Here is a 27,395-nt window from a genome sequence, read left to right on the forward strand (position 1 = left end):
CTGTTTATGAAATATTTAAGCAAAATTATTTTCTCTTATAAAAGAATAGAAATGATTAATTTTTTAATATTGCATTAAATCAATGCCTAACAATTGCAAAGGACATGCACAGTACTTTATTCATTCAAAAGACAGTTTTCTAATTACAGCATGCATGTTAATTATGGCCAGCAGGGCAACTAAAATGACCAGAGGGAATGAAGTACCTTCTGAACAAGTACAGTGTGACTCTACGGTTGAGAGTATATATGAGAGAAGCTAACAAAACTCTGAACTATTAGGATGAGGCAAACCCAGAGTATATTGTTCCCCAAATCCCACAACTGCCTCAATACCTAATGAAGACCGAGGTGCTGGGATTATGAGAAAAGGAAAGATTTCTTCATGTACTGGGTGAAAATTATATGGAAACAGCTACTCCGTGAGTTTTGATATATAAGTCACTGATGAAAAGTCTGTGCTGAACTAAACAAGGGACAAGATAGATGCATTAAGGAAGATATATCCTTAATCAAGAGGATTTATGAGGACAACCAAGAAATCTTGGTGCCACTAACAGAGACAGAATACTGGGCTTGCTAGATATCTCGGACATGATCGAGCATAGAGTGTACGTTCTTATGGTATAAAGAAAAAAATGTTTACTATTAAATTTGTTGTCTATATCATAATTCCCCTAGCTCCTCTGCCTTTTATTTGCCTTCCAAGTCAGTCAGTAAATAATTGTTCACCACAAGGTACCCAGTGCTGTATACTAGGTACCTGGGATACATGGCACAAGAGGAGTTGTGATTCTTGACCTCATTACAGTTTAATCACAGTTTAATTGGGAAGGTAAATGCAAACATACATCAGCCATACAATCAACATAAATATGAATAGATAGGCCCAGTAATTAAAAGAGAAGCAATATGTGGGAGAGGTTTTGCAAGAATCCCTACTAACATTAGTAAATAGGTCAAAAATAAATGACCAACTTTTCTGACCACCACCAATTCAAAATTCTCTAAAGAGTACAGGCATCAAAATTCTAGGAGCAGTGCGATTTAGTGGAAACAGCAAGGGCCTGGGAAGCTGAGAACCAGGGGTCTAATTCAGGCTCTGCCACTCACCTGTTGTGTAAGACTTCAGGCAAATCATTTAACTTGTTGGCGTCTCCATTTCCTTATCTGCAAAATGGGGATTCAAAACCAGTTCCCCCTCCTATTTAGATTGGACTGTGACTGACCTGTCGTTTATTTACCCCACGGCTTAATACAATGCTTGGCACATAGTAACTGTTTAACAAATATCACAATTATTATTCTTAATACTTGTCACAAGATCACTGTCAAGCTATGTATCTATCCCAATGCTTAGAACAGTGCTTGGCACATAGTAAGCACTTATCAAATTTCTTTCTTTCTTCTTAGTACAGTGCTCTGCCCACAGAAAATGCTCAATAAATATCATGGATTGATGACATAAACTCAAAGTTACTGTTGAGTTGAGGGAAGTTGGGGATATTGAAAATTCATGAGGGAAAGCGTGGAGGAGGTGGAATTTCAGTTGGATTTTGACAGTGGGGATGACTGTGGTGTAACAGACTTGTACAGGAAGGAAGTGCCAGGAAGGGAGAACAGCCTGAGCAAAGAGCTGAAGGTGGGAAAGTTGACAGCGGGTAATTAAGTGAGCTTGGGAGAAGCAAAGATTCCAAGCCAGTTAGCAATTAGTGGAGTGAGCCAATGAATAAGGTGGAGGAAGTTTTAGGAAAAGTTTCTCTACAGATGTAGGGTTGGACCTGAATAGGGTCATTCTGGCTAGTGGCATAGACAAAAGAGGGCTAGAAGAAGCACGATACTTCTCAAACTTTTTGTGGTTGAGAAGAAAACTCCTTCAACTTTACCTCAAACAGAAATGCCTAACCTTTGGCCTTAAGGCACTCCATTTTACCAATCCACTCTCTTCTTCTACTTCACTCCGGTTTGTATTTCTGTTTACTCCCAGGCTCACCTTCTTACTGTGACTCGTTCTCGACTTTCAAGTCTCAGACCACTGGCCCACTCCCTACCTGGGACTCCATTTCCATTAAATGTATTGGACCACAGGTCCCGCACATCTTCAAAAGGCTTCTAACATTCCACCTCCCCCAGGAGGCTTTTTCTAATTTTTCTTCTCCCCATGTCTACTATTGTCATCTCAGAACTTCAGAATCACTTTAGTACTTTTGCACTCATTACCTCTCATTGCAATTTTATACATAAAGTTTAACATACTTTTTAATTTAAGTACTTCTTATTTTTCTTTCTCCCACAGTAAACTGTAAGTTATGTGTGGGTAGGGATCGTGTCTTCTTCTTTTGTACTCGCCCAAGAACTTCACACAGTGTTCTGCATACAGCAGGTGCTTAATACATACTATTAAATGAGTTCCACTCTGTCATTTCCTCACTTCTCAAGGTTTCTCTATGAGGACATTATATTTGTATTATCTTTGAATTGCCCTTGTCTATACTATGCATACCTCCCACTACTTGGGTTATGATTGTTAACTGCCTGGACATATTAAAAAGGTTTCTATTTAAAATAAAGTCTACTTTAGTCACAGCAACTTCAGGAAGGCAGAATATAGAAATTCAGACTTTTCATAGGAACAGAATTTAGAAGAATAAATTTTTATAACACTCATTAGACTTTTGTGTGAAAAGTTGCATTAAATATCTTACTTCTTTCAGCAGAGAGCAAGCCAGCACCAGAACATCCTTTAAAGAGGTGTCCCGGAATGAAGTAGCTATTTTCCGATGTTTTGCTGAAGGTCTAGAATAATCAACCTAAAGAAAATGTTTAAAGAGGACAATTTAATAAAAAAAGAAATGAATGCAATTTATGTAATCAAACTTAAACTGGAAGAAGGGCACAAAAGATCTCCCCAAAATGATATATGTGATTCATGGAGACATCATTATCATCATCAATGAAATTTATTGAGGGGTTACTGTGTGCTGAGCACTGAACTAAATGCTTGGGAGAGTACAAAAGAGTTGGTAGACATGTTCCCTGTCCACAGTGAGCTTACAGTCTAGAGGGATCTTAGTATACTATAAGAAAAGTCTCTTGTCTTTCCTATCACTATAGACTACATCACTACCATACCTATCTCACAATCCTGTAAACTTGGCATTGTCCTCTACTCATCTCTCTCATTCTACCCACAGATGCAATCCATTATCAAATCCTGTAGGTTCTATCTTTACAACATTGCTAAAATCCGCCCTTTCCTCTCTATCCAAAGTGTTACTATGCTGATCCAAGCACTTATCCTATCCCATCTTGACTACTGTATCTGCCTCCTTGTTGACCCCCTGGGCTTCTTGTCTTTCCCCAATCCAGTCCATACTTCACTCTGCTGCATTGATTGTTTTTCAACAAAAACATTCAGTCCATGTCTCCCCACTGCTCAAGACCCTCCAACGGCTCCACATCAGATACTCCTAACCACTGCCTTTAAAGCACTCAATCGACTTGTCCCACCTTGCTGATTTCCTACCGCAGAGCAGTCCTCACTAATGTCAGGTTACTCACTGAGCCCCGATCTCATCTACCTCACCACCGACCGCTTTCCCTAGCCTGGCACTCCCTCCCCATCCATGTACACCAGATCACCACTCTCCCCACCTTCAAAACACTATTAAGGTCACCTCTCCTCCAAGAGTCCTTCCCCAATTAAGCACCCTTTTTCCCCGCTTGCTCTCCTTTCTGTGACACCTATGCCTTCAGGCATTTGTCATTCACCCAATCCCTAACCCCACAGCACAGATGTAGATATTTTTAAATTATATATTATAAATTATTTATTTATATTAATGCCTGTCTCCTCCCCTAGGCTGTAAACTTGTACAGGCAGGAAACGTGTCTGCTAGTTTTATTATATAGTGCTCTCCCAAGTCTTCAGTACTTGTCTGCTGTGTGACCTTGGGCACATCACTTAACTTCTCTGTGCCTCAGTTACCTCATCTGTAAAATGAGGATTAAGACTGTGACCACCATGTGGGACAACCTGATTACCTCGATTACCCCAGTGCTTAGAACAGTGCTTGACAAATAGTAAATGCTCAATAAACACCATTGATTGATTGACTGATCATAAAGGTGGTCAAGACTCATGAACTGAATGCCAGAAACCAAAAATGTGACAAGGCCGAAAGCCACGGATGAAAATGGCGAGTGGCAGAGGGCTTTCCGGGGGGGGGGGGGGGGTGTGGGGCTGTCCAGCCAAGGCAGGGGTGGGGCCAGGAAATGCAGCACAGTGCAGTCTACTTCTGCCGCCAGGGTGAAAATCAACACTAAAGTACGTGATGCAGAGCAGGTGAAGACATGCTTGAAGCTTTGGTGACAGAGTTTGGCCACCCCTCCTATCAAGTATTTGCTCTCATAATATCCCAGCTGGATTATTGTGTCAGCCTTCTCTCTGATCTCCCTTCCTCCTGTCTCTCCCCACTCCAGTCTATTCTTCATTCCACTGCCTGCATCATCTTCCTACAGAAACGCTCTGGGCATGTCAATCCCCTCCTTAAAAACCTCCAGTGGTTGCTTATCAACCTTCACTTGAGGCAAAAACTCCTCACTATTGGCTTCAAAGCTCTCCATCACCTTGCCCCCTCCTACCTCACCTCCCTTCTCTCTTTCTACTGCCCACCCTGTACACTCCGCTTCTCTGCTGCTCACCCTCCTGTCTCCCGTTCACGCCTATCCCGCCATCGACCTCTGGCCCATGTCCTTCTGCTGTCCTGGAATGCCCTCCCTCCTCACGTCCGCGAAATTAACTCTCTTCCCCTCTTCAAAATCCTGAGAGCTCACCTCCTCCAAGAGGCCTTCCCAGACTGAGCTACCCCCTTTTCCCTCTGCTCCCCCTCCACCGTCTGCTTCTCCCCCTTCCCCCTTCATCTCCCCTCAGCCCCCATCCTTCTGCCCCTACCCCTCTCTCTTCCCCTCCCCTCAGCACTGTGCTCATTTGTATATATTTTTATTACTCTATTTTGTTAATGAGGTGTACATCCCCTTGATTCTATTTATCGTGATAATGTTGTCTTGTTTTTGCTTTGTTCTGTTTTGCTCTGCTGTCTCTCCCAATTAGACTGTGAGCCTGTCATTGTCTCTATCTATTGCCGAATTGTACATTCCAAGTGCTTAGCTCTGCACATAGTATGCACTCAATAAATACTATTGAATGAATGAATGAAGTACAGAGTTCTGGACAGTTAGTGAGAAACTGTCATCAACTAAATGGCCGGCCTGGGGTAAAAACAGTTAACCTTGCTGAATGGCAAATGCTCAGCTGCAATTTGGGAATGGTAATAATACCTACCCTCATCGTCTTTAAAGGGGTCATATCAATCAATTAAGAGTATTTATTGAGTGTTTATTATGTACAGCACACTGTACTAAGCACTCGGAAAGTACAATACAACAGAGTTAGCAGACATGTTTCCTGCTGACAAGCTTACATGAAGATAATGATGAGAAGCAGCCAGGCCTAAGCACAGGATTGGAAATTAGAAGGACCTAGGTTCTAATTTCAGCTCCGGCACTTGTCTGCTTTGTGACCACAGGCAAGTCATTTAACTTCTCTGTGCCTCAGTTACTTCATCTGTAAAATGGGAATTAAGACTGTGAGCTCCATGTGGGACATGGACTGTGTCCAACCTGAGTAATATGTACTTACTCCAGCGTTTAGAACAATGCCTGGAAAATAGTAAGCACTTAATAAATACCATTAAAAAGAGTTCTCCTAAAGAAAGGTTTTTTTTTTTAATTTAAAGCACTTTTATTTTTATTCTTTTATTTTAGCAACTAGGGTAATCTGAGTAAGATTAGGAACACATCTTCATTATCACCATTTTTCTCCTTTTATTCCTCCTAATCAAAATACTTTCAGAATTCTTTGACAACCAGCATTAACATTAATACCAACATATTTTTTCATTTGCATTATTTAAAAGTGCTATGAAGAAAAAATTATTACCCCAAAAATACACCCAAAGGGCAACAAGACACATATTCATATTAATAATGTAATCCTATGATCTACTGAAATAAGACTTCAGAATCCTCTACTGAAATAAGACTTCAGAATCCTTATTCACAAAGCCCCTGTGAAAATATATGAAGTAAACTTTATCATGTCAATGTCAACTTTAGAGACTATTAGTGAAAAATGTACTTAAAGTTAGGAAACGTTATCAAACTGATTTAGACATACCCAAAGTTATAATTTGAAAAAGTGAAAGGCTGATTTGTTCATTCAGTATTATTGAACAATTCCAAAAACAATTTTTTTTTCTTATGGTATTTGTTAAGTTAAGAGGGGAAGAAGCATGGGGTAGTGGATAGAGCACCGGCCTGGGAGTTAGAAGGTCATGAATTCTAATCCCAGCTCCACTACTTGTCTGCTGTGTGGCTTTGGGCAAGACACTTCACTTCTCTGTGCCTGTTTCCTCATCTGTAAAATGGGGATTGAGACTCTGAGCCCAATATGGGACATGGACTGTGTCCAACTTGATTTGTTTGTATCAACTCCAGTGCTTAGTACAGTGAATGGCATATGGTAAGCATTTAACAAATACCACAATTATTATTGCTATTCTTATTTTGTGCCAAATACTGTATTAAGCACTGGGGTAGACTCAGGCTAATCAAGTTGGACATAGTTCCTGTCCCACATGAGGCTCACAACCTTAACCCCCATTTTACAGATGAGGGAGCTGATGCAGAAAGAAGTTAAGTGACTTGCCCAAGGTCACAAGGGAGGCAAGTGGCAGAGTTGGGATTACAACCAGGTCCTTTTGGCTCCCAGGCCCATGCTCTATCCCTAGGCCACAATGTTTCTCCAAATTCTCAACCTGGCACCCTACACTCTGTGGGGAATGGAAGGACACTCCAGCAAGTTTAAGTGTGTAGGGATGGAAACGAAAAAATAAGGAATACCCCTAAGAGGGCTCAGCACCTTTTTGAGGGTAATAATAATAATAATAATTACGGTATTTGTTAAGCCCTTACTGTGTGCCAAGCACTAAGACTTGGGGTAGAGTCAAGGTAATCAGGTTGTCCCATGTGGGACTCACAGTCTTAATCTCCATTTTACAGATGAGGTAACTGAGGCACAGAGAAGTTAAGTGGCTTGCTTAAGGTGACACGGCAGACAAGTGGCAGAACTGGGATTAGAACCCATGGCCTCTGATTCTCAAGCTCCTGCTCTTTTCTCTAAGCCTTGCTGCTTCTCTAGGTAAAGAGGATGGACGTGAGGATGAGAAGCAGGCTCTTCTTGGAAATAATTCTGCTAACAATACAGCTATCACTGCCACAACTGTTCAGTGCTGCTCAGAGATACTTTGCTGTGAGGAATCAGATGGCAAATAATTTAGGGTTCTCCGACTTCAAATGAAGACTGCGGAAGGAAGCTGCTCCTTTCTTAACCACTTCCCGATTAGACTGTAAGCCCGTCAATGGGCAGGGATTGTCTCTATCTGTTGCCAAATTGTACATTGCAGGCACTTAGGACAGTGCTCTTCACATAGTAAGCGCTCAATAAATACTATTGAATGAATGAATGAATATCAGAGTTGCCCATGGCAGAGGTGGGCTCAGTTTTTGACACTGACAAAAACATAAGGCTTGATAGGTCTTGTCTGAGTCCATTTATATAATAATATTATGTTTTTTGGCCCTCAAGGAAAGCAAGGCTACACTGGGCACCCACAGGCGACACTGTAACCCGGAACTGATTCTGGGGGGCAAACTGTCATGATCATGACAGTTCCTAACTTCTCTTTCGTTAACAGATTGTCTATTTAGAAAGAGATCCTGCTCTTGCTTTTGTTTCGATTATTATTACTACAGCAGCAATTGAAATAAATAGGAGCAGGTGACTGCAAGCTCAGCTGCTATCCTGTGAAAGAGCCACCGTGCCAAGTAACATTTCAAAAACACCAGTGCAGAGTGCAAAACTGTGACAGCAAGTGGCAGGGTTCCAAGTGGGCTGGTCTTGGATATGTCCTGTTAGTTGAGCTCTGGTGAGATTAAATTTACCAAAACCTTTCCCTTTTTATTTTAAAAAGAAAAAGAGAGCGTGGCGATTTGTTTCTTATGAAAGTAACCCTGTCTTCTTCAGAAGCTAAAGGGTAACAATTCAAAGACAGAGCAAAGCAAGGACCCTGTCTTATCCTATGTTCGGTATATTAGCACCTAGATGTCTTTGTGGATGTCTTTCAATAATAATAATGCACCTCTGATGTTTAATTATCTCCAGACTGAAACAGACTGCCTTACAGAAACCAGGTATGTGACTTGAATAATATGAACTTGAGTTCATTACAAAACTCTAACAAAATGGGATGGTAGCCATGTGCTACCATCAACAGAGATAAATTATAATTAAAGAGGTTCCAAATTTGCAATAGAAGGAATAGCGTACCAGATTCATTTCCTGAGTCAATTCTGAAAGGATCATCACTCCTATTATGTAATGTTCCACAGTACCCTATAAAGAAAATAAATTGTCACTTGCACTTATAATAGAACATGTTCTTAGCATTTCTATTAGGAGCATGTGTTAAATACACATAAATGTGTAAAAGGAGTAGATATTTAGAAATATTACACACTGTAGCATAACATTCATTTAGAAATATAGGTATTGAGGGCCATAATACAGGAAATTAACTATTACACATTTCACTAGGGAAAATACCGGATAATGTTTTCCACAAAATTATGTATAGAAATGAGCAAACATTTTTCTTTTTAATTCCGTAGATGTGCATGGAGGCTATTGTGAGTAGTTACATCCAACGAATCCAATAAATAATTAATAAATAGTTTGGCAAATTAATTCAGATCCCTTGATCTAATTTCAAACCTGATCATTTTAAACTCTCTTAACATTATTTATTAGTTCTTTCACATGTATTTACTTTGCACCGAAAATCAAGGCAGCTCGGTTCTCTGGGAGAAATATTAGGTAAATGCATAGCTATCAGAGAAGTATAGAGTTTCACGGCTCCTACGCTATTTTTAATTTAATCAATTTTCAATTTAATCATGAAAACTCCTCTAGAAGCAAAAACCTGTATTTAAAATTTGAATTATTTATAAGATACCCATTTCAAATTTACACTAGCATCATATGAATAAATGTAAAACCCAATTACGATACATTCATACGAGTAATTGCTAACAGTAAAAATGTACTTAAACCGGCTGTTTTAATGAAAGATGTAAAGAAAGTCTTTACTGGTCATTCTCGCCATTTTTCAAAGGTTGGGCTCTAACTTCAGGGTTACTAGTTGCATGGCTTATACAAATTTCCTCAAATACTTCAGCATAACATAGTTTCTATTAGAGGTTTTCAGTTGAAATCAAAGCCCAGATTCTCAAGACAAAGATGAGTTTGCAGAAAGTGTCACGTATCCAGCAAACAGATACTCAGCATAGAGTTGACAATGTTACATAATGCGAGTAGCATTCTGAAGACAAGAAAGAGACTTACTTTCTAATGCTTGACAATCTTTTTTGTGAGGGAAAGAGGGGATTAAGCATTAGAAACTATCAAAGAGGATTCTGAGTCTTTCTTAGTCCTTTTCAAATCTAGTCACTTAAGATGTGAGAAGCAGCATAACCTAGTAGAAGGAGCATGGGACTGGGAGTCAGAAGGACCTGGGTTCTAATCCTAGATCTCCCATTTGTCTGCTGTGTGACCTTGGGCAAGTCATTCAACTTCTCGGTACCATAGTGACCTCATCTGAAAAATGAGGATTAAGACTGAGCGCCTTGTGGTACATGGACTGTGTCCAATCTGACTAGCTTAGTACACTACCTGGCACAAATACCTTAAAAAAAACCCACCCCAAAACCACCCTCCACTGATTGCTTCATATGAATAAATATCTCTTCTGTGTCCAAGCTGATTCTTCCGATTCAATCTGCCATATTGCCAAGGAAGTGCTACTCAGTTGGTCAGAATTATTGACCCACCCCTAAAAATGGCAAAATTCAATTTTCTATAATAATAATAACTGTGGTATTTGTTAAGTGCTTATTATGTGCCAGGTACTGTACAAAGCACTGGGGGAGATACAAGTAAATCGAGGTGTACACAGCCCCTGTCCCACATGGGGCTCACGGTCTCAATCCCCATTTTACAGATGAGGGAACTGAGGCACTGAGAAGTGAAATAACTTGCCCAAGATCACAGAACAGACAAGTGGCGGAGCCAGGATTAGAGCCCATGTCCTTCTGACTCCCAGGCCGGTGCTCTATCCACTATGTCATCCTGCTTCTCTCTAGAAGACTCTTTTAGGTATGCAGTAACGCCTGATGAGTATGTCCTTTAATGTGTAGTCCCCGCTAACCAAGATTTAGTTTAAGTTCTACAATAAGTGAGTTTTCACAACTGTTTATTGGTAAACGGCTAAATGCAGTAATGCCTACATGAAGGGGAACAATTTCCGTCCCTTGTGTTTGTGTTCAGAGTGGAAAAATCTGCTCACCCATCTATTATGCTGGTAAAGAGACTGTGAGACTACTGTAGGGCAGAGATTGTCTGTTGCTGAAGTGTACATTCCAAGTGCTTAGTACAGTGCTCTGCACATAATAAGTGCTCAATAAATACAAATGAATGAATGAATGAATGAATGAATAAAGAGTTTGGGCACCGGCCATGGAGAGGACTCACCAAAACCTCACCAGGGGTCATTAAAAGAAACACGGCATTAGACCACAGTGTTTAACAACATTAGAGAATGGGAAGCAATGCAGTTTAATTACCAAACAGTATTTCATATCACCTTGTATTCTCAGGTGTACCAAGTTTTTTTTTTCCCAGTGATATTTGTTAAGTGCTTACTATGTGCCAGACCCTGTTCTACACTCTGGGGAACATACAAGTTACTCAGGTTGAACACAGTTTATGTCCCACCTGGGAGTCACAGTCCTAATCCATATTTTACAGATGAGGTAACTGGGGCACCAAAAAGTTAAATGACTTTCCCAAAGTCACACATCAGACAAGTGGCAGAGTTGACATTAGAACCCAAGCCCTCTGACTCTCAGGCCTGTGCTCTTTCAGAATAATTCTACAGAGAAAAGGCATACTTAATTGAGAGTTCCAGTCCTGCCGATGTCACATATTTATTCTTTATAAAGAATAAAAAATATAAATCATATATTAAGTAACTATCCAACAATAGATGTAGTTCAGGCAGTTCTGTCTCAATACTCCTTACACCTTAAAATTTAAAACACATTTGCAACCCTAGGAAACTAAAATTATTTATTTCTTACCTGCAAAAACTTTTTCACATCAGTAATAATGTCTCTGAAGATGAGTTGATCTTTTTGAACTTCAAACCATCCTAACTTGGTGATTTTAGCAATTACTTGAACGAGTGCTTGTATGACAAAGGGAGCAAGCTTGGGTTGCGAAGCTACATAATTCAGAATGTAATTCCCTGCAGAGAAAATAATCTTGGTTATCATCCGGTTTAGCCTCACATACTGGAATCATATTTATGGACTGAAGAAAAAGAATATTCCATGACACGTGTTTTCCAATTGAGAATTTCTGTGTGTATGAGTGTATGTGTTTCTCCAGTATTTGCAGGGATAACACATTTAATTTTTTTATATTCAGAGGAAAATCAAGAATGTAACTTCTTGCACCAAAAAGGAATCTGGTTTATGTACTTCAGTTAACTTGACTTCTTTTCCTCAAAAAAATTATCTCAGAAGTCCTGGAGAGTAAATCTCTCTGAACAGGAACAAGACAGCACTTTAATAGAAAATAATGAATCAATCAAGCATATTTACTGAGCACTTACTGTGTGCCGAGCACTATACTAAGCATTTGGGGAAGTACAACACAAGAATAGACACATTCCCCGCCCACAGAAGCTTACAGACTAGAGGGGGAGACACACATTAATATGAATGAATTATGGATATGTACATAAGTGCTGTCAGTCAATTGTACTTAGTGAGCACTAACTGTGAGCACAACACTGTACTAAGTGCTGGAAGAGTACAATAAAACAATATAACAGACATATTCCCTGCCCACAAGGAGCTTACAGTCTGTGGGGCTAGGTGAACAAAGTGAGCAAATCAGGGCGACGCAGATGCGAGTGGAAGAAAAGGAAAAGAGGGTTTAGTCAGGGAAGGCCTCTATTAGGAGTCGTGCCTTCGATAAGACTTTGAAGGTGGGGAGAGTAATTGACTGTCACAATAATAATGATAATAATTTGGTACTTGTTAAGCATTTACTAAGTGCCAAGCACTGTTCTAAGCACCGGGGTAGATACAAGTCAATCAGGTTGTACACGGTCTCTGTCCCACATGGCGCTTACAGTCTTAATCCCCAATTTACAGATTAGTTAACTGAGGCCGAGAGAAGTGAAGTGACTTGCCCAAGATGTCACAGAAGATATGTGGTGAAGTTGGGATTAGAACCCAGGTCCTTCTGACTTCCAGGCCTATGCTCTATCCACTAAGCCATGATGCTTGTCAGATCTGAAAAGGGAGGGTGTTCCAGGCCAGAGGCAGGGTGTGGGCGAGAGGTAGGAGGTGAGATGGATGAGATCGAGCTACAGGGAGTAGGTTGGCATTAGAGGAGTGAAATGTGGGGGCTAGATTGCAATAGGAAAGTACGGAAGGGAGGTAGGAAGAGAAAGGTGATTGAGTGCTTTAAAGCAGATGGTAAGGAGTTTCTGTTCGATGCACTGGAGGTTTTTGAGGAGTGGAGAAAAATGGACTAAAAATTTCTGTAGAAAAAAATCTGGGCAGCAGAGTGAAGTAGAGTGGGGAGAGAGAGGAGGCTGGGAGGTCAGCAAGACTGAAACAGTAATCATGGTGGGATAGGATAAGTGCTTCGTTCATTCATTCATTCATTCAATAGTATTTACTGCACACTTACTATATGCAGAGCACTGTACTGAACGCTTGGAATGTACAAATCGGCAACAGATAGAGACAGTCCCTGCCCTTTGACGGGCTTACAGTCTAATCGGGGGAGACAGGCAGACAAGAACAGTGGCAATAAATAGAGTCAAGGGAAAGAACATCTCATGAAAACAATGGCAAATAAATAGAATCAGGGTGATGTACATCTCATCAAACAAAATAAATAGGGTGATGAAGATATATACACTTGAGCAGACAAGTACAGTGCTGAGGGGGTGGGACGGGAGAGGGGTAGGAGGGGAAGGGAAGGGGGGAGAAGAAGGTTTAGCTGCGGAGAGGTGAAGGGGGGTGGTAGAGGGAGCAGAGGGAAAAAAGGGGGGAGCTCAGTCTGGGAAGGCCTCTTGGAGGAGGTGAGCTTTAAGTAGGGATTTGAAGAGGGGAAGAGAATTAGATTGTCGGAGGTGAGGAGGGAGGGCATTCCAGGACCACGGGAGGACGTGGCCCGGGGGTCGACGGCGGGATAGGCGAGACCGAGGGACGGCGAGGAGGTGGGCGGAAGAGGAGCGGAGCATGAGGAGTGGGCAGTAGAAAGAGAGAAGGGAGGAGAAGTAGGAAGGGGCAAGGTGATGGAGAGCCTTGAAGCCTAGAGTGAGGAGTTTGTGTTTTGACCGGAGGTTGATAGGCAACCACTGGAGGTTTTTAAGAAGGGGAGTGACATGCCCAGAGCATTTCTGCGTTTCTGATCGATTAACATAATAGCAGTTTAGATGGAGCGGACTTTCACCACATTGTGAAGGTTGAACCAAGAGGATCTAGTGATAGATTGAATATGTGGGTTGAGTGAGAGGAGTCAAGGATAATGCAAGGTTATGGGTTTGTGAGACAGGAAGGATGATGGTGCTGTCTACGGTGATTGGAAAGTCAGGGGGAGGACAAGGTTTGGGTGGAAAGATACGGAGTTCTGTATGGGACACATTAAGTTTGACGTGAAAGCAGGCTCCCCAGGAAGAAATATCTTGAAGGCATGAGGAAATGCGAGACTGCAAAGGGGGAGTGAATCTCCAAAACTGTAAGCTCATTCATTCATTTATTCAATCGTATTTATTGAGCGCTTACAGTGTGCTGAGCACTGTACTATGCGCTTGGAAAGTACAATTCAGCTACAGATAGAGACAATCCCTACCCAACAACGGGCTCACAGTCTAGAAGGGGAGACAGACAACAAAAAAAAACCAAAACAAGTAGACAGGCATCAATACCATCAAAATAGATAAATTGAATCATAGACATATACACATCATTAATAAAAGAGTAATAGAGCAGAAAAATGCTCACTGTGGGCAGGGAACGTATCTATCAACTCTGTCATATTGCACTTTTCCTAACATTTAGTACAGTGTTCTGCACAGGGGAAGCACACATTAAATATGGTTGAATGACTGAAATAATGCACATATTCACCTCTGTCGTGTCTGCCCAAAGAGTACTTCAGTTTTACCCTGGGTAAAGGAAATTCAATAGCTCTGCTCTCTCTGAAGACTCCCAAAGCTCTGCCACTTGTCAGCTGTGTGACTGTGGGCAAGGCACTTAACTTCTCTGTGCCTCAGTTACCTCATCTGTAAAATGGGGATTCACTGTGAGCCTCACTTGGGACAATCTTATTACCCTGTATCTACCCCAGTGCTTAGAACAGTGCTCTGCACATAGTAAGCGCTTAACAAATACCAACATTATTATTATTAGGCAGACATTGTGTCTCTAATTTTATGTTTCATACAACACTTACATGCAGTTGAAGGTTTTTTTATGGTATTTGCTAAGTGTTTACTATGTGCCAGGCACTGTATTAAGTGCTAGGGTAAATACAAGGTAATCAGTTTGGACACAGTCCCTGCCCCATAAAGCACTCACATTCTTACTCCCCATTTTACAGATGAGGTACCTGAGGCAGAGAGAATTTAAGTGATTTATCCAAGGTCACACAAAGAAGTCAAGTGACAGAGTTGGTATTAAAAACCAGGTCCTCTGACTCCCAGCCCAGTGACCTTCCCTTTTCTATTTTAGTAGCCTCAAGTCAATCAGAAGGCCAAAGTAAGAGTACAGTCAGTTCTAATTCCTGAAGAGCCCTGCATTAAGGAAATCTCACTTCATAGCAAGGGTTCCTTGAATGATGAGAACTGTCTCTTTCACAGTTCTGTTGTATCCAGATACTCACTGTGTAAACACTGTTCTTTTACATCTCCAAAAGACATCTACATAAAATGTGTTGTGAAAACAGGCATTATCATGAATTGACTGTACTGTAACACTGTAACTTCATGGGCTCAACAAGTGAAAGTAAATTTTTAATATTTTAACTTTTAAAGATACAGTAGTTTAATAAAGAAATTCATAAAGGAAAACTGGCCACTGTTTGAACAACAGTCTTCATCTGTTTCAAAGATTCAGCAATTGTTTTTTACCCAGTGATCCTTCTTTATAATGTCTCCTTAAGATCAAGAATTGGACCACATGTGGGAATATAATTCAATGGGTGTATTGTTTTATTACAGCTTTTGGTTGTTGATTCCATAGAATAATTTCTCCCTCTAGTCTTCCTAAACATATGAGAATAGGAACTTTATCTTTTTCCATGTTGACCTTCCTACCTCCTCTCTCTCCCCACTCCAGTCCATACTTCAATCTGCTGCACGGATCATTTTTCCTAAAAAAGTTCAGACTATTTCTCCCCACTCCACAAAAACCTCCAATCCCTGTCCACCTGCCTCCACATCATATAGAAACTCCTTACCACTGGCTTTAAAGCATTCAATCAGCTTGCCCCCACCCTATCTCACCTTACTCATCTCCTACTACAGCCCAGCCCACACAATTAACCCTCTAGAGCCAGTTAATTCACTGTGCCCAATCTCATTTATCTCGCCACCAACCCCTTTTCCTATCCTGGAATTCCCTCTCCCTCCATATATGCTGGACCACAACTCTCAACACCTTCAAAGCCTTATTACCAAAGGCTTCTTAAGGTCACATCTCCTACAAGAAGTCTTTCCCAATTAAGTCCTCTTTATCCCGACTTCCTCTCCTATCTGTGTCACTTGGATCCGAGACCTTCGGTCATTTGATCATCGCCCCATACTCAACCCCGCAGCACTTATCCTCAAATTATATATTAAATATTATTTATATTAATGTCTGCCTCTCCCTCTGGTCTGTAAGCTTGGTGTGGACAGGGGAAGTGTTGACCAACTCTGTTGTATTGTACTCTTCCAAGCCTATAGTACAGTGCTCTTCACACAATAATTGTTCAATAACACCATTGATGATGCTGATTAGGTGTTCTATATAACACCTAGCAAATAGAGGGTATTTAATAAAATATAAAATAAGGGGCCAAAAATGTTTTTTTCAGAAGGAAAATCCCAATGAGCATATCTTTAATACAACTGAATACTGCATGCAGTTTTGTGGTCACACATTCAAGGAAGTACAAAAGAGATCAAAAGATACAGAGAACAGCCAAGATCATTGGCTGGGAGTGGTAGAGAGGGTAGAACAGCTTCTATATTAGCATTTCCAAGCCCAGGTTCTAGGAAACCATGGCTTTATATAGTGACAAAAAGGTCATATAAGCTAAATATATATTTCTGAAAGTAAAAATAATGAAATGAAAATTGTTTTCTTCTAACTGATATTCAGACCGACACAACAGCAGGAAAATGAAAAATTACATAACTAAATTTTCATACTACTGATGGAGCTTACTAACATTACCACATAAAAATCACAAATGCAAAATAAAACTGGTCTAAATTATGTGAAGCTAAAAGAACAGGACCCGAATACTTGTGTGTGTGTGTGTGTGTGCGCGCTTGAATGCAGATAGATATATATACTATATGTATTGACATATATATGTCAATTTATAGAGCTACTCATCTAGAAAAAGGTAGATACAGAAAATAATTTAAACGAGGTCAAAAACATTGGGTTTGTGAATGATAAGTCAAGTATATTTAATGCTACTTTAATATAAAGCTCAGTAATCTACTTACTGATGTCTATCCTTTGTTCAACAGGCAAAGGAGTCACTTTGCTGACAAGTTTTGAAAGGCAGGTTGCTGCAAGGAGTTGAGCATAGGACGTCTGCAAACAAAAAAGTAAAGCACCACTTTTATAAATACTACAACAAATGAAGACAGATTACTGTTTGCTTTTCTCCCAATATAAATTAAGCTCCTTAAACTGGATCACCGTGATCTGTTGCTAAAAGAGAGAGGCTGCTCACCCCCACATCATGGGGACGCCCATCAGCCTCTTCTCCAGTCAGGAGGGTATGGATATCCAGTAGCCTGAGGCCTTTTCAACTTTTAGAACGAGAGGAAGACCAGGGCTGTGGGGGTGTCTGCTGTGACTTTTGGACTGAGTTGTGAGGAATCTGAAACTCTACTCCTCTAGCTACAATGTACTATTGCTCTTAAAATATTTATCGCTGACACTGTTTCTTGTTATTGTTTTTTGGGTTTTCTTCTTTCCTCTATGTGTCTGTTGCCAGGCCTGCCTCCCACCCCATTACTTCTAGATCATGAAGCCTTTAAGGACCAGGGACCATGTCTAAACATCATCATCCATGTATTGCCTGCGCTTAGTATAGGGCTGTGCACACTGTAGGAGCTTTACTAAAACAATTCCACTTCTCCCTGATTAATGGACTGGGTTATAGGGCCCACATAAAGGATCACATGTCCAGACTCAACACTTGGGATATTGTCAATATCCTCTGTTTCCCCAATTAGACCACAAGCTCCTTGAAGGCCAGGAATGTGTCATTTGATCACTGTGTTATTATCCAAGTGCACTGTGCTTAATGCACTGCTCAATAAATACCATTACCACTGCCATCACTGCCACCAAAATAACATTTTTCTGTACATGCCCCATTGGGCACTAAGGAGATTTAACAAAATATGATTTTCAATGTCAGCTACTTAAAATGGGCTCATTAGAACCTGGAAAATTGAAGTATTTTCTCACTGTGGTAACTGTGGTAAATGATTAGCACCCATGCCCCCAACAAAAAAATTCAAGGAACACTTTTTTTGTGTCAATCATCTCTTCCAAGTACTTACCGTTCCTTGTTCTAATAGAAGTTGACACTTGTTTAGACATTCTGGGCTGCCAATAAGTTCCAAAAGAACTTTCTCAGCTTGCATCCGCTGTGCAAGATCAGTCCCCTCATAGAGATGGTTGCATAATACTTCCAATTCAGCCAAACTCTTAAGGAAAAAAAAATTTGTCTTATTTGATCTAACTACTCACAAAGCTGACAAACTAAAGCTCATATATTTAAGCTAGAAATAGAAAATGCAAATTCAGCATTCCAAAACAATGATCAAGACATTGTAAATTCAGTTATATATAAGTCCCCAATTCTCAAATCTTTAACCTTTCCACTTGTAAAAAAAAAAGACACACAATTATTTGCTATCTTTGGTTAAAATGGTTTACTACTGCAAAGACTAATTTACTATAATGATGTAAATGCACTTATTTGAATACGTCAGGTTTTCACACAGAAGCTGTGTTCTTGGAAACTTATGCTGTATACCTCACCTGTGACCAACACCCTATGCAAGCACCCATACACACAACCTGTTTTTCTGACAATGTGTGTTGCAGCTGAACCCGCTCGTGCTGTCAGAAAATCATTTCTCAATTCCCAAACAACATTCTAGCCAAAACACATAACAGAAACAAGCATTATGGAAAAGTTGAGCAAAGAAGAAATACACTGAAAAAACCATAACGACAAGAACAGAAGAGACAGAGAGGAATACTGACCCAACTAAATAATTTTTATCATTAAAAACAGTGAAACTACAAAGTTTCTTGAAGCAATTCTTAAAAGGCAGTAAACTTGGCAGAAGAAACAGCATTTTAAGAATTCCTTAAAATTCTTTAGGGAGAGTATGGATGACTCCTTTCCACTTAGAATTCAAATTTTAAAAATTGCAAAAGTTATGGGATTTTAATAACTAGGGCACACAGGAAGAAGAGTTTTTCTCTGTGAAATAAAACAAGTTCCAACGTACACGTCATTATTAATATAGGTGGTCTCAAACTTATTTTATCCCTTGGTGCCAACTTTTCATTTCAGTGGGGTAAGACTCTGAGGAAATCTCTAAGCCATATCCCTTGACTTCCTGGAACAGCTCTAGAACCTGGCAGAGGCACAGAAGATCTCCAGTCAAACCCAGATCAAAGTTCATTCATTCGTTTAATCGATTTATTGAATGCTTACTGTGTGCAAAGCACTGTATTAAGCACTTGGGACAGTATAATACAAAAAGGCACATTCCCTGCTCACAACAAGCTCAAAGTTCAAGTACAAAAATCCCCAGCAGGTCTTGCAGCCCTAGGGAGAAGAGCGAAGTTCTTATACAGGCATGGGGAATTGGGACATTTCAGGCTCCCCAGAGTGTAAAACATCCCCAGGGGTTGCTAGGAGGGGTACAAGAGCTCCTGATATAGCCCTAGAGCTCACAGAAGCAAGAGGAGCCAGCACTCACAACTCCCGGAAGGCTCCTGAACCACACAGCAGGGAGAGGGAGATAAATCCCTGGACTGGCTGGGAATTTGGCAGTGGTTAGATGATTCTAGGGCTTGCCCTTGGCGCTCCCTTGCCCTTGGAGCTCCCTTCCCCAGCTCTGGGATTCTTTCTGTTTTGTTCTTTTTTTGTTCCCGGCATTTGTTAAGTGCTAACTATGTGCCAGGCACTGAACTAAACTCTGAGATGGGTGCAAGTTTACCAAGTTGGACGCAATGTTCCACATGGGGCTCATAGCCTTAATCCCTATTTTACAGATGAGGTAATTGAGGCGCAGAGAAGTGAAGTGAATTACCCAAGGTCACAGAGCAGACAAGTAGTGGAGCCGGGATCAGAACCCATGACCTTTTGACTCCCAGGCCTGTGCTCTACCCACTATATCATGCTGCTGTGATGGGAAAGTTAGATGAAGGAGAGGATTTGAGAGGGAAGATAAGGAGTTCAGCTTGGGACATGTTGAGAAGCACACCCATGTAACAGTGTCATGGAGGCAAGAAGAAATGTGAGACTGCAGAGAGAGACAGTGGTCAGGCCCACTGATTTGGAAGTCACCCAGTTCAAAATTAAAACCTTGCAGATCTGAAGAAGATAGTAATAAGCCATGCTTTGGATTTACCAAACCTAAATGTCAAGTAGAACATACAGTAAAGAAATGCATGACAACCAAAAGTTAGGTTTGACTTGCAAATAGAGTTGATCTATGATTAGTTACTGAGGTTGCAGTTAACAAAAATCAGAAAACAAGAAATCATCAGCACTCAATAAATAAGATTGCTAGGAAAAGTAAAAGATGGTGTTTTATTAAGCCTATAAATAGCTACTATAATAATGCAACAAAGCTGTTGGTTGGTCATCAGAAACGGCTCTACATGCATCAGGACTTCTTGACCAACCAAGTTTTACACTGCCACTCTCCCTGAGGGGCAACAAAAGGGGTGAAAAAAACTGTGAAGGTGTGATAGCTCTGCGGAACTTTCTCCAGCCTCACACCGTTCATTCATTCATTCAATCGTATTTATTGAGTGCTTACTGTTTGCAGACCACTGTGCTAAGCACTTAGAAGAGTACAATGTAACAAGAAACAGACACATTCCCTGCCCACCACAAAGTCTGGGGAAGTGGGGGAGAAAGACATCAATACAAACAAATCAATTACAGATATATACATAAGCGCTGTGGGGCTGGGAGGGAGTACGAACAAAGCGAGCAAGTCAGGGTGATGCAAAAGGGGGTGAGAGAAGAGAAAAGTGGGGCTTAATATGGGAAGACCTCTTGGAGGAGATGTGCCTTTAATAAGGCTTTGAGGGGGGAGTAGAGTAGTTGTTTTATGGATTTGAGGGAGAGAGGGCATTCCAGGCCAGAGACAGGATGTGGCAGAAGCAGGTAACAAACCCCAGCCCAAGCACCTTCCATGTCCAGGTCTTCTCCTTGTTCATAGGGTAGCAGGGGAGAGGCTGGAGGAGTCCCCTTGGCCAGGTTTCTCCATTGGGTTTAAAGCACTCAGTCACCTTGCTTCCTCCTACCTCAACTCATTCTCTACTTGAACCGAGACCGCACACTTCACTCCTCTAATGCTAACTTTTTCGTTATGCCTCGATCTCGTCTATCTCGCCTCCGACCCCTGACCCACGTCCTGATTCTGGCCTGGAACGCTCTCCCTCCTCAAATACAACAATTACTTTCCCCACCTTCAAAGCCTTACTGTAGGCACATCTCTTCCAAGAGGCTTTCCCTGACTAAGCCTCCCTTTCCTTTTCTTCCACTACCTTCTGCGTCACCCTGAATTGGTCCCTTTGTTCTTCCCCAATCCCAGCCCCACAACACATGTATATATCTGTAATCTATTTATATTAATGTCTGCGTCCCCAGCTCTAGACTGTAAACTTGTTGTGGGCAGGGAAAGTGTCTGTTTATTGTTGCATTGTACTCTCCCAAGGGCTTAGTACACTGATCTGCACACAGTAAGTGCTCAATAAATATGACTGAATGAATGAACTAGTCTTCCTGCCTATACTTGGGCTCAACCATGGCTCATCATAACTAACAAAAATGTTGCTCTCATTGTTTTATGTAATTCTAATGCTAGGTAACTGTTTTATTCTTACAGACTCAGAGAGACTTGGTCAAAGTCAAATAAAGAGATTAAATGGGAGATTTAAGAGGCTTTCTTCGCAGGCTATTCCTTCCACCAGACTTTATTTCTACCCTTCACCTTAAATTCCAGGATCTCTGGGCAAGCTTAATCTAATCAGGTTCTATTCTGAGGTTCCTTCTGCAAAGCCCAAGGGATCTAGAAGGGCAGGGACAATATTCTAAATAGCCACTAAGGGAAAGAGCTGGGGAACAATCCAACCCATTAACCAAACAGGGCAAGAAAAAAGTCAACAAGTATATCAGGTAGCCTGTTGATTTTTCTGGTATTGATTTTGACTTAAAGAGTCCCTGGGATAATTCCCGGAAACCTATATGGAGCTTTATCTAAACAATAACATTTTAGTTCTAGTCAACAATGTTTCACAACATTAAATTTATTCCAAATAGAATTTAAACCATAGTGGGGGGGAAATGTCAGGGGGAAAAGGAAAATACCCTTGATTGAATGTTTTTCAAGGACAAAGAAAAAAGAAAATATGTGCTTGACATTATCACAAAGGAGAAAAAGTAATATCTTTTCATTGGAGTGGCAACAATTCGACACGTGCTTGGCATACTATAGCCCAAAGCAAAAGCCAATTCATCTTCTCTAATCAGCTTTTAAAAGAAGAATAAAGTATAAATGCACAACTGGACACTCTTAAAGACAGAATTATCTCAGTCACTTTAAACCTTCTAAAGTAATTATTAATGAGAAATTATAGCAATAATTGAGTTACTGGCAGGGAGACTATGGCAAAATGCACAGGCAGGGCTGGAGATGTGAAGGCCTGGAAAAAAAAAATCAGAAAGAAATGGAAAAACATTTCCCCTACAATCTGTCTGGATTTTTTTTCAGGCCTTCCCACCTCTAAATGAGACTATAAAACTATAATATCTAGCTTGTTGTTGGAAGCTGCATAATGTTGCTCTGTGAGTTGAAGGTGAAGAGACAATGCTTTAAACTGTTCCCAGGATCACCTAATTTCCACAAGTTGGGGGGCACTTTCAGGGTTCTCTCTTTCTTCTGTTAATTCTCTTCTTTAGCCCTAACCATGTGACTGGTGAGTACGGTATTTGGGAGGTGATGGGGATGTCGGGCAAAAGAAAAGCAGGTCCCGACATTTTAGCCCAAGAAACTGCCCTGGGATACTCCAGGACTACGTGGTTTAATACATTAAGATTAGCATGCTCTTTAGAGTCAGATCCATGGCAACCATAGCCCTTGGAAAAGAGGTGGGGGGAGGGAAGGGGAGCGGTCCCCAAACTTCCCATGGTATTAATTTCAAAGGCTCCAAAAGGTACCACAGACAAAGAGAAAAGTCATCAGAACAGGTTTGCAGAAGCTGCAGGAAACGGTCTACCATTCTCAAGTAATAATAATATGAATATATGTAAGTGCTTACTATGTGCCAAGTTCTTTACAAACATTTAGGGTACATATAAATTAATCAGATTGGAAACAGTCCCTATCCCATATGGGGTTCACAGTCCAGTGGGAAGAACAGATATTTAATCCCCAATTTACAGATGAGGAAATGGAGGTGCAGAGAAGTGACTTGCCCAAGGTCACCCAGCAGGCAAGTGCCAGAACTCAGATCAGAATCAATGTCCTCTGACTTCCGGCCCTGTGCTCTTTCCTCTTGGCCATGCCGCTTCTAGGGTGTCCCAGGTAGCTGGGTTGGCAGTACAGATCCCATAACTCCAGGGCTGCTTTCCGTTCCTGGGATTGCAGTGTTGTGTGTGCACTGGAAGATCAACACCATGAGAAGAAGCAGGTATGGTCTAATGACACCACTGTTCCACACTGCCATACCTGGCAGTTCTCAGCATCTTCCTTGGCTCTTCTCCAAATGCCTCTGCTGCCAAGTGGTGACAGGAGAGGAACTGCACTGGGAAGGTACCTACCCGATCAGTGCTGTGGCTTCTCAGGGTCCCTTTTTTCCCTCTATCCTAGGTGGCCTACATCAGGAAAGTAGGCCATCCCCCCCAAATCCCCCGTGCCTTAGCAAGGAATATTTCCCCTACGGCATGGCTTTTCCTAAAAGGGCCACTGCGAAAACAGTTGAAATTTGCACTTCTGATTACATTACAGAAATGATCAATAGTATAACTTTAGAAATGATAACAAAACACCCTTTTAAGCCCTGGACATTTCAGAAGTGGAGATTGGTAAGCAAAGAGTGATGTGAAGGATGGAATTTGCCTACCTAGTCTCTAAGCTTTGGGGGTGCTCCCGTTAGGCCAGTAACTGCCTTAAGCAGTCGAGAGGTGAGAGCTCAAGAGGAGTCCAAATGGAGGTGATCAGAGGAAAGCAGTGGTAGGATGGGCAGCTACTGTTTGTCATAGGAGAAAAGGTGCTGGGGAAAGAAATCCAAGCTTAGGGGTGATAGCATCCTCAAAAATACACGTTTTCTGAATAGCCACAGGTTTATAATATTAACCACGAGGGGTATACCTAAAAGAACAGATATGATCTCTATCCTCAAGAAGCTTCCAATTTGAGGGGAGATTAAGATATTTTAAAATATTCACAAATGTGCAGAAATTTTTTTTAAATGGTTGAAGAGTAGGAGAATGGTTATGCTTATTCAGGGAATGATATGTTTTGATCTGTGATATTAAAGGAGGCAAACAGAACTAGAACAGTTTTCCACACCTAAGGGCAAAACTCAACAAAGCCTCAAAGGTGAGTTTAAGAGGGTTACATGAAGGCTAAAAAAAAGGCTGCAGCCTGAGAAAAGGTTGGGCCAGCTGGAAGGCAGTTTTAAAAGTCTGAATCCAATCTTGAGATGATGGGGAGCTATTAGAGAAGTGCAGGTAACATGGTACAGGGGTGCACATGAAAAATCATTGAAGAAGCTGTAAGTAAACCATTCTGGAGACAGGTGAAGCAAGACCTTACAGAAAAATGAGGTGTGAGCTAACCAGAGCTTAGATGAGGATTTTTAAGAAAACAGTATTTATTAAGCACTTACTATGTACCAGGCAGTCATTAAGTGCTGGGGTAGAGACACAAGCTAATCAGGTGGAAACAGTCCATGTCCCACGTGGGACTCAGAGTCTCAATCCCCATTTTACAGATGAGGTAACTGAGGCCCAGGGAAGTGAAATGACTTGCCCAAAGTCACACCGCAGACAAGTAGCAGTGCCAGGGTTAAAACACAAGTCCTTCTGACTCCCGGACCTGTGTTCTATCCACTAACTCACGATGTTTTTCAATTTTGAATTCTGAGGTGGTAAACAAGAACCACCTACAAACAAGCCAAGGAAGAAGTCAAGAGATAAGAAAACAGATGAAAATGAGATTAGAAGAAGAGTAGAGGACTCAGAGCAGAAACAAACTATTATGTTTAAGGTAATTTTCCTGGGGAGGTGAGGCCAGCAAAGGAAACCCGGAATTAGAAAAAGAACTAAGACATTGCAGGATTATGTAAACAAAGGACAAAAAAGTTAACCAGTTGAAAAATGAAGTAGAGAACAAAAATGGTATAGAAACTCTTGGATTCGGCCAAGAAGAGGTCATTGATTCCCTAAGGGAGATTGATTTTATTAACTAGTAAGGGAAGCCAGACTAGAAGTAGTCAGAGAGAGAGAGTTGACGAAAAGGTGGAAACAACAAAGATGTTTGTAAACATCATGGGGGTGGGAAAATGGAGCTGATACAGAAGGTCAGATGGGGTCATGGTCTTGTTTAATAAAGCCAGGAAAGAGTTTGAGGAAAGGGAGAGGATAATGAAGCTAAAGCAGAAGGAAAAAGTATTGAGTGAGCGCTTGCGAGCAAAAGGGCAAGGAATGATTACACAGGTTGAGAGGCGGGAGGTCTTAGAAGCAGCATGGATTCATGGAAAGAGCCCGGGCTCTGGAGTCGGAGGGCATGGATTCTAATCCCTGCTCTGCCACTTATCAGCTGTGTGATTTTGGGCAAATCACTTCACTTCTCTGTGCCTCAGTTACCTCCTCTGTAAAATGGGGATTAAGACGGTGAGACCCACGTGGGACAACCTGATTACCTTGTATCTACCCCAGCGATTAGCACAGCTCTAGGCACACCGTAAGCGCTTAACAAATACCATCGTCATCTTTGCAGGAGACCATGCATTCATGCATTCACTGGTTCGTTCCTTCTTCAACTACTGCAGCCACTGTTTTGCCCTTTTTCCCAGTCCACGTGATGGTTTCTATGTAAGAGCGGAGGAACGGCTCGACAGTATGGCTAGCAAAGCCCGGAAAGTGTGAGTGACTTTTGTTGTTCCGATCATCATCGGCAGTTCACCACCGGCTGCGGCCCCAGATGTCCCAGTCGATCATAATCAATCACCGCCTCTTGCGCCCCGGGCCCCCATTTCCCTCGAATTCCCTGGGCGAGTCGATCCCCATCCTTTCGGATGCACCGGGAGGCCCAAACCTAGCAGGCCCCTGCCGCCTTCACCGCGTTTAATAATAATGGTGTTTGTTAAGCGCTTAATACGTGCCAGGCCCGGGCCCTTTTCTATCGAGACGCCCCCTTTTTTGGGGGGGTCCTGGGGACCCCACCGGGAGGGGGTCACTCGGGGTCGGAGGGGGATCCAGCTGGGGGTGGCTGCCGTTTCCCGGGGAGGCAGGCCAAGCGCTTAGCACAGTGCTCTGCACCTAGTAAGCGCTCAATAAATACGACCGAATGGATGGGGATGGTGCAGGCCGAGGGGGAAGGGGGTCCAGGGCCCGGGGAGCCTCCGGACGAAGGGACTGGTCAAGGAGGGGGAGGGGGACGGGATGGTCCCTGGGCCTGAAGAGCCGGGGGGGGGGGCCCGATCCCTGTCCTGGGGGGGGGGGGGAAAATCCCGGGGAAAGCCCGGAGGGAGCCCGGAGGAGCGCGCACTGACCTGGAAGTGCAGCGCCATCTTCCCGGGAGGCGGCGCCGCCAGCGAGGAGGAGGAGGAGGAGGAGGATGGAGGGAGGAGCAAGAGGAGGAGGGGGTGGGTGGGTGGATGGATGGATGGATGGATGGATGGAGGAGGAGGAGGGAGTGGGTGGAGCGAGGGAGGAGGAGGGGATGTTTGGATGGATGGATGGATGGATGGATGGATGGATGGATGGATGGATGGATGGATGGATGGATGGATGGAGGAAGAGGAGGAGGGGATGGAGAGGAGGAGGCCAAAGGGAGGAAGGGATGGAGGCGGCAGGGGAGGAGGAGCGTTGGATGGAGAGAAGGAGGAAGAGCTGGAGGAGGAGGGATGGATGAGGAGGAGGGGAAGAGGAGGAGGGATGGAGGGAGGGAGCAGGAGGGGATGGATGGAGAGGAGGAGGCCGGAGGGACGAAGAGATGCAGCGGGAGGGGACGAGGAGGAAGAGCTGGAGGCGGAGGGATGGATGGACAGGAGGAGGGATGGATGGCGAGGAGGAGGCCGGAGGGAGGAACGGATGGGGCGGGAGGATGGAGCGGGAGAGGAGGAGGAGGAAGAGCTGGAGGAGGAGGAAGAGCTGGAGGAGGAGGGAGGCGGCGGTGTGTCGGGGCTGCCTTCTCTGTGGGTCGGCGGGGCGGGGCGGGGCGGGAGCGGTTGGCGCGGGGGCCTTGGGACTTGAGTTTTCAACGGCCGTTGCCCCCCCTTGCCCTCCCTTGCCCCCCCTTGCCCTCCCCCCGCAGCTCGCGCCCCTCCCGCCCCCCTCCCCCCCGGCACACCTGCAGGCGCCAGCCAGGATCGGCCTCTACTTCGGCCTCCGGCCTCCACCTCCTACCTCCGGCC

General features: G+C 42.6%; 1 protein-coding gene across 1 annotated transcript in view; it reads right to left on the bottom strand.

Annotated features, from left to right (window-relative positions):
* Positions 1 to 26,619, bottom strand: part of RANBP17 (RAN binding protein 17) — a 249,620-nt gene extending 223,001 nt beyond the window's left edge. The window contains exons 1-6 of the mRNA XM_029050932.2: positions 26,532 to 26,619; positions 18,056 to 18,202; positions 16,982 to 17,072; positions 11,316 to 11,482; positions 8,449 to 8,514; positions 2,705 to 2,809 (exon numbers count right to left, since the gene is read on the bottom strand). Coding sequence (XP_028906765.1) covers positions 2,705 to 2,809; positions 8,449 to 8,514; positions 11,316 to 11,482; positions 16,982 to 17,072; positions 18,056 to 18,202; positions 26,532 to 26,549 — 594 coding nt within the window. The 5' untranslated portion in view covers positions 26,550 to 26,619. The remainder of the gene's footprint in view (positions 1 to 2,704; positions 2,810 to 8,448; positions 8,515 to 11,315; positions 11,483 to 16,981; positions 17,073 to 18,055; positions 18,203 to 26,531) is intronic.
* Positions 26,620 to 27,395: the final 776 nt, after the last annotated feature.

Source organism: Ornithorhynchus anatinus, chromosome X1 (assembly GCF_004115215.2).
Source record: "Ornithorhynchus anatinus isolate Pmale09 chromosome X1, mOrnAna1.pri.v4, whole genome shotgun sequence".
Classification (NCBI taxonomy): domain Eukaryota; kingdom Metazoa; phylum Chordata; class Mammalia; order Monotremata; family Ornithorhynchidae; genus Ornithorhynchus; species Ornithorhynchus anatinus.